At 36.9% G+C, this 14,762-nt stretch overlaps 1 protein-coding gene across 1 annotated transcript in view; it reads right to left on the reverse strand.

Moving 5' to 3' along the window:
* Positions 1–669: 669 nt before the first annotated feature.
* CDCA2 (cell division cycle associated 2) overlaps positions 670–14,762 on the reverse strand; it is a 44,895-nt gene continuing 30,802 nt past the window's right edge. The window contains exons 11-14 of the mRNA XM_063087895.1: positions 14,224–14,312; positions 13,174–13,311; positions 4,621–4,792; positions 670–1,979 (exon numbers count right to left, since the gene is read on the reverse strand). Coding sequence (XP_062943965.1) covers positions 739–1,979; positions 4,621–4,792; positions 13,174–13,311; positions 14,224–14,312 — 1,640 coding nt within the window. The 3' untranslated portion in view covers positions 670–738. The remainder of the gene's footprint in view (positions 1,980–4,620; positions 4,793–13,173; positions 13,312–14,223; positions 14,313–14,762) is intronic.

The following is a 14,762-nucleotide window of genomic DNA, read 5'->3' on the forward strand; positions in this document are numbered from 1 at the left end:
GAAAGAATGCTTTCATATTAGAGTTATTTCTAAATTATATATTCATTTATAATGACAAATTTTAAAAAATTTGTTTATTGGAAGAATTCTGAAATTTCGTGTTTAGGATTTGATTTTAACTACTAAACTAAACATTTGAGACAGATAAAGCAAGTCATCAAAGCTTCTCTTACATTTAACCCAAAGGAAAAACAAAGTTTGTAATTTCCATTTTTTCTAGTTGTTGAAATTTTTAACATTTTTTTTGTCATTTTAAAAATAAAAACACATCTCCCCCACTTTCTTTAAGACTTCAAGCTTATCTTACCTTCAATTTTCATAAAGTTCCACTAATTCTATTAATTTGTCTTTTGTGAAAAAACTCTTATCTGGATATAATCAGTCAATTGTAAAAGCTACTTTTTACCACAGAGAGTCAGGGATAAATACGTACTTACAAAAAAAAGTCTCTGTAAAAATTCAGACACATACCATTGGGTCTAAAAAACAACCCTTTAAGTAAAATACTGATATAGCATTTACTATCTGGGGGGAGAAGAACATACTTAACAGAATGTTTCTTTTTGAATGATAAAGAAATTCGTTTATTTCTATTTAAAAGTAGGTCCAACTCAAATGCTTTATTTATTTGAAATTTTTAAATTTCAAAATTGAACGAAGGATGGGAAGTAGTAGGAATGAATCTTTCTGGTGTGGATGGTTACCTTCTCTTGCCAAAATGCTCTGCAGGAAATGTAGTTACTGATTTAGTTCTCCGCTGGGTTCAATGCTTTCCAAGTCAGTTAGAGAGCGTCCTCCCTTCTGGAAGAGAAGGGTGGTTCTTCTGCAGCGTCTGGACTGAGCAGTCGTGCCAGCATTTGCAAGTGTCCACGCGGAGCAGCTCTCCCTCCTCTCCCCAGGTGGATCAGAAGAACGAACGGCAGAGCCCTCGCTGCTCTCTGTACCTGGGACGGACAGCACCGTACACTGATGTTGCCCAGAGGACGCTCTTTCTTTCCTGGGAGGCACACTTCCAAACTCTCTGCTGTCAAATGCACATATTGTCCTCCTTTTGGTTTTTTGGGAAGTGGGAGAAAATGGAAGCGAAATCCACACAAGCCCTTCGTTTTCCGAATCTTTTCGGAGCCTAGTGCTACGTCGCACTCTGGTTTCACTGTTTGCTCTCTGAAAGGTTTGCTCTATGGCGTCAGATAAATCTTTGTACAGTTCGGGATTTTCTAAACTGGTTTCTCTGGTTTCTACAGAGCTGCCCACACTGTGGGAAGGCTCGTGATTTCTGTTTTCTTCCAAAGATAAACTCTGAGCATCAGAACAGCACATAGAGCGTCTTCTATGTTTCCTTTCTCTACGATTCATAAAGCTGCTACTTTCAGAGGATTTTCTTCCCAAATCTTCACTTTGACTTTTAGATTCCTTTATATTTTCAAGTAAGACATCTTCTAAACAATTAAATTCTCTTTGTGAGTCAGGCATTAAATTGCACTGCAGTTTCCCCTCTGGAGCTACTAAGAAATCCTGTTTTTCACACTTTATATCTTCTGAAATTTTAAAGATTTGACAAAGGTTTTCCGAATTTTGACTAGCAGCAGAAAATTCTTGCCACTGCAGCATAAAGTTAGGTTTTGGGGTATCGGATACAATATGTCCTTCTGTCCCAGAAGCACAAGAGATAGGACTATTTTCAGCCTCAGTCCCACTTTTTGGTTTATTTTCACTTTCCAACTTATTTTCTGCTTTTGAAATATTTTTATTCTCATCAACATCCACAGTACTTGTATTTGGATCTCCGTCAAAAGTAACATTACCAAGAGATGAGGAGCTTTTGATGTAAGAGCAGCAGAATTCAGGCACATCATATTTAGTATCAAAGCCTTGATTCGTATGCAAATCTTCTGGGTTCTTGGGCAAGAGATTCTTTCTTTTAACTGGATTTTTAGGAGGCTTCACTTCTTCATTTTTACCATTTGAATTGAAATCATCTGTGTGCATGAAATAAGGTTAAAACTACTTAAAAAGTAGCAATGGAAATAACCTTTAAGTTTACTAAATGAAGAGGTGCCCCAGTGTATTCTGTTTCAAAAATCACAAGATCTACATATGTTACCACTGTACTTGTCCCCACCTGCCATCGTCCTCCTTCTCTTTTAGTTCTTCCTACAGGTTAAAAAAATAGGTAATCAATGCATGAGTTATAAAGCACACATTAATAAAGACCATGAAAATGAGCCTGGTATCTTGAGCTGTTTTCTCCATTCCAACTAACTTCCCATGCAACAAGGGCCACTAACACGAGGCGGCCATATTCACCTTTCCCTGAAAATGAATTACTGGAAATGGGGCAACCTCATGCTTCTGAAACTTTTCTATCAACGTATCTTCTGAAACAGAGGAGTGAAAATTTGGAATTCTGGATCATTTGAGGACTTAGCAGCTAAAGAGGCATGCCTGAAGACACTAAGGTCTCATGCCCTCTGTTAAAAAAAATATACTGTAAAGTACACCGAACTCTCAGAGCCATATTTGTTTCGAAATTTGAAAAATCTACCCCTATTCCTCAATCTTTGACTAAACTGCATCTCCCAGGAAGACATGCTATGAGCACTCTTTCATGGGTTTCTGGCAAGTCACATGTAAAAAAAAAAAAACCAAAAAACCCCACCATCGAGGTGTTAAGATTGTAAGCAACACAGCCTAAATGAATTGAGGCTTCATGAGTTCTAAATCTCATGATGATTAGATGCCGTCTCTCTTGTTATCTCAGATAATAACATTTTTCATTGGCCAGTCAGATGAGTATAAAAAAATGTCTTAAACAAAAAACTGGAAGATATAAAAAAATATAAGCTGAGCAAAAAGTCTAAAAAATGTTTCAATTTGAAAATATATCCATAATTAGAGTACTTAAAATCGCCTCATGTAAAGCTAGAGATTAACATAGCTCAGGGTCCACTCAATGTCAACTAACTAATATGTCAGCTGGGTTCTTTATACAGCTTTAAAAATTAACATTTATGTATTTTTCATAAAATTCGACATACTAGAGAAGAAACGGGGAGAAGGAGGGAGGGAGGAAGAGAGACAGAGAGATAAGATGGGGAGAAAGGAAAAAAAAACTACTTGAAACACTCATAGCAGGTAATACCACCGGTTATAAATAAAAAACGCTTCTGGAAGTTTTTAAAAAAAATTCTCTAATAGAATGCAAGATAGAAAATTATACTAATAGCTACTATTTAAACATCTTTCAAAAATTCCTGCTAGGAACTAGGTATAATGACAAGACTCAGTTTCCACTCTCAAGGAGACTGCAGCTTGGATGGGGAGGAGATGGACAGAAAAGAGATCATCGCAGAACTGGGCGAAAAAGGTGCAAGGCAGAGTGTTCTGGAAAGGCAGATAGGACAGCGAAATCTCAAAAGATAAGCAGCATTAGGCCAGATTACAAAGAGATGGGTAGGAGCCCCCTACCCCAAGACACCCCACATGAAGAAGCAGGGGCAGGAGAAGAGCGTGAACTGGTATGTGTGATTGGGGGGTGATCAATGATTTAAACTCTCATGCTATCCTGAAGTTAAGAAGTGCACAGAAGCCAAGAGTCCACAGTAGCACATACGAGGTGTCTTCAAAAAGCTCATGGAAAGGACCGACCCCGTGGCGCACTGGGAGAGTGTGGCGCTGGGAGCGCAGCAGTGCTCCCGCGGGTTCGGATCCTATATAAGGATGGCCGGTGCGCTCACTGGCTGAGCACGGTGCGGCCGGTCACAAAAAGACAAAAAAAAAAAAAAAGCTCATGAAAAGATTCTCATTGTCTTTTAATTCTATTTTTCCATGGACTTTCTGAAGTACCCTTGTACCTCATTCATCCTTGAGTCTTTTATAAATCCTATACAGTATATTGCAAGTAGAAGGCAGGCTATATATACTATCTGATCACTGACAAAGGCAGATATTTTTTAAATAATTGTATTAAAAAAAATCAACTCACCATATTAGCACATATCCTTATTATTTTCGGTATGATTTAGTCAGTTTAAAACTTGGGCATTACAAACCAGAAGCAACTACAAGACATTTATCTAACCAGGATATCAACCACTTGACTTTTGCTTAATAGACAAACCTTCTGAGGTAATGAAGTGAAATCTATAAACATTATTTCTAGACAGTACTTAGTAGTATCAACTCTAATGAAACATAATGAGGCAAGTTTCTAAAATTTTTTAAATCTTTATCCTTATATAAAATATAATTATGATGAGCCTTCACCTCGCTCGCTTTTAATGATGGCCTACACCACCAAATGGAATTCATTTTAAAATGCTTTAAAAAGTGAAAATGGGATGAACAGAAATTATTTCCCCTGAAATTACAGGCAAAATCTTGCACCTGCCTTTTCCCAGGGAAGAGAATCCAGAGCTTCTATCAGATTCTGAAAATGGTCTGAGCCACCTGAAAGTTACAAACTACTGCTTCCTCCACTTAAAATTCTCATGGTAATATGAGGAAATGATGTGATTTTTATTTATGTGCCTTTACATAGAAAACAGGAAAAAAAGAGTGAGACAGCAGCAAAGAGGGTAAAGAGAAGAGAGAAAACATAACGAACAGGAAAGAGGATACCTGAACACAGCTTTCGGACGCTCGGAACGGAAGGGGTCATCTCAGAGACCTCAGGTAGCTCAGGAATAGGACTAAGGAGGGGCTTCTTAGAAGCAATGTCTCTTTCTCCATATAAAGATTTCTGGACACTTTTCTTTCCCTTTCCTTTCTTCTTTCTGCACCTTTTTAAAACCTGAGAAAATGTATTTAAAACACTGTAATTGAGAAAGATGCAGCACCATGTACAATTTTGACCACTTAGCTTCTATAACAGTTCTAATGAGTATTCATATAGTGTTTCTTTTTAAAGATAATTTTTAAAGAAAAACTTAAGATCAGTTATTCCATTTAAAATTTTATGTATTTGAGTCGGGGGTAACTTATATAAAGTCAAGTAAAATGTGAAGCAGAATTCAATTTATAAATTGTACAGTGGCTTTCTATTCTTTCACAAAGCATTTACCTGGATAAGTGAAAAGAAGTAGATCAGATCAGGCAGAGTTGGACAAATTTAAAACATGAGATATTTGTAACTAGGATGTAGTTATGATGACTCAGGATTAACCTAGCATGAGTTATCTACCGGAAGGCTGTGGGAGACTATTTTGTGTGTGTGTGTGTGTGTGTGTGTGTGTGTGTGTGGGTGGGTGGGTGGGTGGGTGTGAGTGTGTGTGCATAAATCTGAATATAACACAAAGCTAGCTGAACTGATTCAAATAAAAGATGCATTAATCATGATTAAAATGAAAGGGTCAAAATAAGATGGATTTTAACAAGCACAAGTAGAAAATGAGGAACAAAACTTTGATAATAATTGATGGAAAAAGTGAGTTTCCATAAAAAATTAAAATTGCTTTAATAATATCCAGAATGCAGTATTATGTTCAATTCTGAGTGCCATATGAGCAACTGAAAAATAATGCTCTATGTTAAAAAAAAATTGCATGAGAAAATCTTCAGGGAAACTCAAATGCTGTAATGAAATGCTATAAAGATTGTTATGAGAAAAAGGAATGAAATATATTCAATGTGGTGATGTCGGAGAGAACCAGACTTTAGGTCAACATAAACATGTTTTCAACAATGAATGCTCCCAGAAAGTGGAATTCCTTCAAATGTTTTTTGAGAAACTGCTATATGCCAGGTGTGGGATCTAAAAACAAATAGGATATGGTCTTTAAGGAGCTCCTAGTGTAAAAGCAAATAGTTAGAACAAAAACGTACCATGACAGACTCTGTGGACTGAGAGGGTGGATACCTGGCCGATGGTGGCATTCAGGACAGGACCCACAGATCTGAGTCAAATCTCAAACGAGTCAGAACTTTCTGGCTGACTGATCATGGGGGTGGGGCAGAAGGGCGATTCAAAGGGAAGGGAATGGATGGCATATTCACGAGCTCAAAGTGGGCGGCCTGGCCCAGCAAAAGGGCTGCATGTGGCAGTCTGGGGTCACGGATCCAGGAAGGAGTGGCTGAAGAAGCTGACGAAGGAGATGGGGCCTTTGCACGCAAATGAGACTCATGAGGGCTCACTGCATGGTGATGTAGGAAGTGACAGCACTCGAGCTTACATTTAAGAAAGACCATGTGCGTGACAGCATGGAAGATTTAGGTGAAATAAACGTGAAAGAATGGATAAGATTCAAGAGTACAGAAATGGCACAGAACTCTGTGTTCCCTGAGATATCTACAGATACCCTATAAAAACAAAACACTCCATGGAAAAATAACTTTAGAACTGTGCAAGATGAATGTTCCTCTTGGTGATTTACAATATACATTTAACATTAAATTTCCTGGGAAGTCCTCAGTATAAATAATCTCTATACACATTAGGAAAACGCTGGGTTAAATATTTTTCCACTAAATGTTTTTTCATGGAACATCTATTGACATTCCATGGGACAGCTGGGGAAATGCTGGCTTGGTCAACGGATGTGGAAGCCAAGAGAAAAGAAAAACCTTCACTTGGGGTTCATAGATGATTTGCAAAAGAGAAACATTTGGCCTCTGGTGCCAGATACCTTGGGTTCAAATCCTGACTTAACTGCTTTACAATCTTAGGCAAGTCACCTCAACTCTCTGTACCTCATTCTCCTCCTCTGCAAAATGGGAATCACAGCAGTATGTAACACATAAAGCTGTGGTGAGTTCTAAACGAGTGAAATGGTTAACACAGGGCTAGATCCACAGTGAGAGCTGTGTGTTAGCTATTCTTGTTCTTTCAAATCCCTTCCTATCACTTTGAGAATTGATATGGGAAAAATATTTTTTAAAAAATTTTTAATTCACATAAAAGTTATATATATTTATGACACAGAACATGATGTTTTGATATATGTATACCTCATGGAATAGCTGGATCAAGCTAATTAACATAATCATTACCTCACATACTTTTAATTTTTAATATGAAATTATACCATTAGTATTACTGTAGGGCACAGGCCCTACATGGTCAGTGAATATACAGTGGTCAATGTCACCAGGTTATAACCTCTAGAATAGTTCCTGATATATAGCTAAGGAAAAAGAAATCCCCTTTTGGCATGATTTTGGAAATCTTCATTTGTGTCAGCTCCCTTGTGCCTAGAGCAGTGCCTTGCACATAGTGCCCACTCAACAGAATTGAATGAGCGAATAAATGAATGCCAGAGAAAAACAAGTAAAGGTAAACTTACATAAAATTTGTTAAACGTGGTTAAAAAATTAAAATTCTGTTTTTTCATTATCATGGGCCAATAGAAGTGCACCCAAAAAACATAAATAATTAAAGCACCTCAGGTCTGTCTGTCCTGAAAATATATCTAACAGTGCTGTTCTTATCCATAATAAGAATTCGTCAGCAAAGGCTAGAAACTTGTCAAAAATTTCAATTTACCCCAGTACCAAAGCCTTGTTTGTAATATAATAAACAAAAGAAGCACATATGATTGGAAACATCAGAGAAGCCATGTGATCCCGAAACAGGTTGGTTTATAATTCGGAGCAGACAAAGGACAACCTGAAGCAACCTCATTCACTCTAACATTGCTAGTACTTCTCATAAAGTGAAGGTCGTGAACAGAAGTAAATGTTTATCTTTTACCTTATTTGCACCATTAAAACTTTTAAAAATAGTTTTCAGAAAACAGCTTTAAAATTACTTAAATTCATGCACATGGCAACAAATCACATTGGGCAGGAGAGCTTATAATGATAAAGTGCCCACTTCCCTACCCCTGATGTTTACTTAATTACTGGTTCCATTTTTACTTCTTGTGGCTAGCTCCCTCCAGAAGGGTTCATACTCATACTGCTAAATTTCTAACTTTTTATAACAGAAAATTTTAAGTACCCCGAAATTAGAATAGTATATTGAACCCCATGTGCCCATCAACTACAACTACTAATATATAAAAATCATGATTTATTCATTTATAATCCCTTCTCTCAGATTATTTTAAAACAAATCCCAGACATTATATCATTATATCTAAAAATCCTATGGTCTCTGAGAGATAAGGTTCTTTTTCTTTTTAAAAACAATGACAAATATGATTCAGCACTAAAAAGGAACTAACTATTGATACACATAATGACTTAGACAAATCTCCAGAGAATTGTGCTGAGTGAAAAAAAGCCAGTCCCAAAAGTTACATGGTATATGACTTCATTTATATAACATTCTTGAAGGGACAAAATTATAGAACTTCAGAAGATTCATGGTTGCCAGGGGGGATGAGGCACAGTTATGGGTGGGATGTGCCCACAAGAGGGCAATGGAGGGATCTTTGTGGTGATGGAAATGTGCCGCATCCTGACTGCATCAATACCCTGGTTGTGATACTGTATTATATTAGGGTTCTGCAAGATGTCACCAGTGGGGGAAACTGGGTAAAGGGTACTTGGAATCAATCCATCCATATTACTTCTTACAATAGCATGTGCATCTGAAATGATCTCAAAATAAAAATGTTAATAAACAGAACGCAAAAAAACCATAATGACAGCAATTTTCAAATTTCTCCATTTGACCCATAAATTTCTTAGTACAATTGTAAAAATCAGGATCGTAGTAAGATCTCCACACATTCCACCATCTGGCTGATATGCCTCATAAGTTTCTTTAACTCTGCAGTTCTTTTTGTTGTTGTTGCTGTTTATTTAGTGAATAAACTGAAGCATCTATCCTGTAGAAATAGCCAAACTCTGGATTTGGTTGACGGTAGTCACAGTGTGTCACTACATTCCTCTATCCCCTCTACTTCCTGTGAATTGGTAACTAGATCTAGAAGCTAGATTACACTCATCTTTGATTGACAAATGCAAATATCATTTCTATAACTGGCAAATAAAAGTTACATGTTACGGTGTACAATACGTTTTGATATGTATACATTGTGAAATTACTACATCAAGCTAATTAACATATCCAACACCTCACATACTTTTTTTTTTTGTGATAAGAACATTTAAAATGACAACCACCACTCTGCTCTCTGCTTCTATGACTCTGACTTTTAGATTCCGCATACAAGTGAGATCATGCAGTTGTCTCCCTGTGTCTGGGTTATTTCACTTAGCACGATAGCCATCCATGTTGTCACAAATGACAAGACTTCTTCTTTCTTAACGCTGAAAAGTATTCCATTGTATGTACATATATATATACAACATTTTCTTTATCCATTCACCCGTTGATGGACACTTGTGTTGAGTCCACATCTTGGCTATTGTGAGCAGTGCTGCAATGATCGTGGGAATGCACATACCTTTCCAATGTACTGAGTTTATTTCCTTCAGTTATATACCCAGTAGTGGGATCGCCAGATCACATGGTAGTTATATTTTTAACTTTCTGAGGAACCTCCATACTGATTCCCATAATGGCTGTACCAATTTACATCCCTACCAAGAGTATACAAGCGTTCCCTTTTCTCCACATCCTTGTAACACTCGTTATCTTTCATCTTTTGGATTATAGCCATTTTACCAGGTGTGAGGTGATATCTCATTGGTTTTAATTTTTCAACTATGTCCGTAGTTGAAAACAAACAGCATTGACATAATTGACTGTGCAAACATTTTTCATTGCTCTGCCAAGTTCAGAGTGCATATTCCCTTCCTTTCCTCTGGGCCCCTTGTAGGAGATAATTCCTGGCACTATAAAATATACTTTTCCTTATACTCCATTATTACTTAAAATCACACAAACTAGTAGTTTGCTTCATATTTGCTCCAAAACTTTCATGCAGACTTTTATTTGAAATGGCAAATCATTACACTTTTTGTTCCTTATGTGACATATTCCATTTTTGCAATCTTAGGTCTTTGTTTTTCCCTCCAGTGACCTTCCTCCTGGAGAACTTTTTCTTCCTGCTCCAATGTGGACTGGCTGCTCTTCTGGGCTGGCTGAGCAGATGCAATCAGTGATTCCCCTGGCACTGCTCTCCTGTACTTTCACATCCATCGAGTCCTGCATTCTCAAGCTTGCTTCCTCATTTTGCCAGTGTCTCCTCCAGTGACATCCAAAGAAAGGAGAATAACTGAGTTCTGAATGTCTTTATTTTTCCTCCACACTTTGGCTTGGGTGTAGAATACTGGGCTGAAATTACATTTCCTTCCAAGCTTTGAATGTCCTGTTGAATGATCTTCCTGCATCAGGCTGCTGCTCAGCAGAGGGATTCCACTGTTTCCTTGCATGAAAGCCCACATGTCTCATAATCCTTACTGTTAGTTTCACACTGACATGTCTAAGTCCTGGCCTTTGTTTTCACTGTACTAGACATTCAGTAGCTCTTTTAACTGGAAGACTCCTTTCTTCAGTTCTGTGAAATTCTCTTTTATTTGGATAATTTCTTCCATTCCTTGTTCTCCTTTATTTCTGAGATTCCTATGAAATCTTCTAGATTGGTCTTCCATGTCTCTTATTACCAGATTGCCTTTATTTTGCTCTACCTTCTGGGACGCTTTCCTTACCAATATTCTCTAGTCCAACTACTAAATTTTACTTCATTTATTTATTTATTTTGGCAGCTGGCTGGTATGGGGATCGAACCCTGGACCTTGGTGTTATCAGCATGCTCTAACCAACTGAGATAACCATCCAGACCCCCAACTACTAAATTTCATACTTTTGCAATTACTTTTTCTCTGTTCCTTTTTCATTACTCCCCTTTCTTAGTTTTATGCAGTTTTTTCCCTTAAACCTGAGTATTTCAGAATTCGTGAATGAATATATGTATGTGTGTACGTGTATATATATATACACACACACACACACACACACACACACACACACACTTATGTCAGTGTGTATATATATGAAGTTTCCTTCTATTCTTTGAATAATAACCTATTTCTCTGGGGTCAGATTTTTGACTCATTAATATTGGTCTTTTCTCTTTCATGCTATTGTTCTGCTCATTTGTCTGATTCTTAAGAAAAGATTGGATAGGTTGGTACAGGTTTCTTCTGCTTTCCAAGCTCAGTCTCTTTCCTGCATGGAAATCCTACCTGGGCACTCTGTGTGGGGCAGGGCAGGACAGGGAAGTGTTGATTGTTGGGCCTTGCTTCAGGGCCAGAGCTGACTGTCAAGATTGTGGGACATTCTAAACGCCAGAACCAGGACTTTAACCTAGCTGACAACAACTGAGCGGGGGGCAAGGGGGTGGGGATGCTAACTGGTGCAGACTGTTCCACATACAGGACGTCAGTTAATGTCTTTCACACCACCTCTCACCCTCACTACCCACTGTATCTGCCAATTCTGGGCCAAGTCTCTTGGAACTCCCATCAGCGGGCTCTCCAGGTCTCTCCTAACACATTCCCAACTATAAATCTTTCTACCTCTTTTACCTGTCAACATGCTCCCATCTGCTTTGTCATCCGGAAATTCATGGAAGGCTGTCATCTGTTGCTTAATACCCCTCCACATTCTCTTCCTCTTCTTATTGCTATTCTAAGTCTATCCCTTTATTACATAAATTATATTTATTCAGCCTAGTCCTGGAAGGGACTGGAACAACTTAATGCTCAATCCTTCTTGAACTTCCTGTCCACTGATTTTATCTAAAGAAATAGGTGTATATTCTTTGTAACAGGTTTTTTTTTAAGTGCATGCATGAAGAAAATCAATTTCTAATGCAGTAATAAGCCATATGCATATTTTCGATTTTATGTACATTTTTTCAGCAAGAGGACCTTTCAGCATTTTATCAAAAGAATGTGTGACCTACAAAAGAAACTAAAACACCCAGTTTCTTATGGATTTGATGATTTATTGATATTTGTGCTATTCAACCAAGAAAGGCAAATATTTTTATTTCATGGAAGAAGAGAGAAGTTTACAGAATGTTTTGTGTTGATGTATGTGGGGGGTGAGATTTGTGAGTTTAGTTTTGGAAATGTTGATTTTGAAGTGCTTATAGGATCATTCTAAGAAAAGATGTCCAATAGAATATATATTTTTCAATCAGGAAGATTTGGTCTTTGAATTTGGTCACTAACCATGCTGCATATGAAATTACCCAGAAAATAAACAATTTACAAGGGCAAAGAGTAGAACTCTGGGGGATACAAACATTTAAGGATGGGTGGAAGAAAATGAACTTTTAACAGAGAATATAAAGGAGTGTTTGGTTAGGTCAAATATTGCTGAGATGTCAAGTGAGAGCAGGACTAAGTTACTAAATACCTTGGAACAATAATTAAAAGGAAGTGGCCAAGTGGTGGTGAATGAGACTGGACTTCAGATAATACTTGAAACAGTGAATTTATAGAGTACCCCCCCACCCCCGCCCCATGTGAGCCTCTCCAGTGATACTATTAGATGAGAGAGGAAAAATTAATGCAGAGTTCAAATTTTGCTGGAGGGATGAAGCGGGAAACACGAAATCAAGGGGTACCTAAAAGCTTGAGAGTAAATAGAGGAGCCAGAAAATTATTACAGAACACATGAGCAGGGAGTGAGCAAGCAGAATAGACAGGGGATTGGGGTCAGAAGACGAGCTGTATGAATATGTATTATTAGAAGTGGGAAGGTGTGAAGTAGTAGCAAGTTATAGGTTACGGCAGAGGAGTGAGTAGGTGGCTTGAGACAAGTGAAGTCCAGATCACTGAAGTGGGAGGGGAAAGGAACCAGGTTCAGGTGCTAGATTGACTAACCACATGGATGGTGAAGGCATCTGGGATGACTGAAGTGCTAATGAAGAATGAGAAATAGTTTCTAAATCTCTGCTTAAATATGGGACAAGTCCAACAAGTAGCAGATGGCACACTCATCCCTTTCTAAAAAGTCAGAGGACTCCCAATAAGGTGAGATGTTAGAATCAAAGATGAGAATCAATTTCACATCTGAGTGCCTATTATTTACTCTGCTGGATGTACGCTACACAAGATGAAGTTGCAAAATGTCCCTCAAGTAATTAACAACATACAACCTCTTATGCCCATTGTACTCTGGGATAAGATTATTTTTATAATCTTGGTTCAATATTAACTGGAAAAAATTTTGTTTGTATATTTTCCTCACCATACAACAAAGGAACACACTGCTTCTATCCTTTATTATATCTTTATATACATGCTTACCTGGTTCTTTTTAGGAAGTGCTCTGTTTGTACATTTGGTTTCTCGAGACTTCCTTCTGTTAATTTTCTTTTCTTTACAAGGCTGAGCTTCTGTATTAAGTAAGTTGCAAACACTCTCTTCTGCAAAACTGATCAACTGCTATAAAGAAAATTTAAAGTAAGGATACTGATAGCCCACAAGCAGTTACATTTTAACGTATAGCTCTCACTTTTTTTCTCATGATGCTTCTATTTTACATCCTATTTCTTCTTAATTCACCATCAGAAGCATGTGAATCAAAATTCAAATGAAGGAAACAGTAATTACCAATTTCTGATTTATCAAACACAGACCCAGAAGCATATGTATACTGCCCAATTATATTAAGGAAGAAAGAAAAAGCAACTTAAGAATTTGTTGACCTGTTCACTCATCAAATATTTATTGAGAACCTGTAATTTAACACCTAACTGCTGTCAGGTTACGGAAAAAAATCATGAACTGTTAGCTTATCTAGGTTTGAATTCTGGGTTCATTATCCAACCATATCAGCTAAAAACCGTATGACAGTGTATGTTTCTCCACTACAATGCTATAGACAAAAATCCAATTTTAACTAATTTAATATTATAGCAAAAGACATGTATTCAACGGAAATTATGCTTAGATATAACTCCAAGTTGAAACCCAGTGTTAAATAATAAGCAAACTGAAGCATAGTTTTAAAAGGTTATATTTATATCATATTCTGGCATGCTGATCTTCTCTACTTTCACCTCAATGAAATTCATAAAATCACATAGATCCCAAACAAACTTTTCAAACAGACTACCTTCTATATTAAAGTACCTCTGAAAGCATCTTGTTTTACTGGATTTTTCTTATAGCAAAATTAATTAAAATCAAATCAGGAAAACATTATCCTGGGTTATATGCTAGGTAATAAGGTAGTAGGTCTTAATGATATTGACCAAATCAAGATTTTACCCATTACCATTTGATCCTACAAACAGAAAAAAATATACTGCAAGACTTAAAAACAAGTATATTGTGCTAAATATAAACACTTACCTTTCTTCTATTAGAAGTCCGTGTTATTCGACCAACTTTACAGGAGGATATTTTCTCGTGGTTATTTGAAGAACTAAAGGTATCCGTGCCTGATAAGCAAAACGGAAGTAAAATCAGGGTAGCTCACACAAAAATATGCATCATCTTTTGGAAACACTGAATAGTCTTTTGGCTACCCATCTTTGCTTTTAATATATCTAAATATAAAAAATTATCAAGAGGAATACATTTTGAGATCCAAAATTTCTTTTTAAAACTGTAAATTTACTGAATACCCAAAACTTTCAACACTTTCCATGATGACTGCTTACTGTATAACCATGCTAAGATAGACTAAATCATATTAAAATAAATGCATGTATCTTTATGAATATCCATTTATTCCAAGGTACATTTTTGTATAATGACATTGCAATAAAGAGTATTACGATAACCACGAAAATACCTTATTTAATTTTACGAAGTTTAGGAAAATTTCAACTTGATCAGTTTTAATGGTATAAATAAAAGGCAGTATAATGAGTTTAAAAGCATGGGCT

This window comes from Cynocephalus volans, chromosome 2 (assembly GCF_027409185.1).
Source record: "Cynocephalus volans isolate mCynVol1 chromosome 2, mCynVol1.pri, whole genome shotgun sequence".
Classification (NCBI taxonomy): domain Eukaryota; kingdom Metazoa; phylum Chordata; class Mammalia; order Dermoptera; family Cynocephalidae; genus Cynocephalus; species Cynocephalus volans.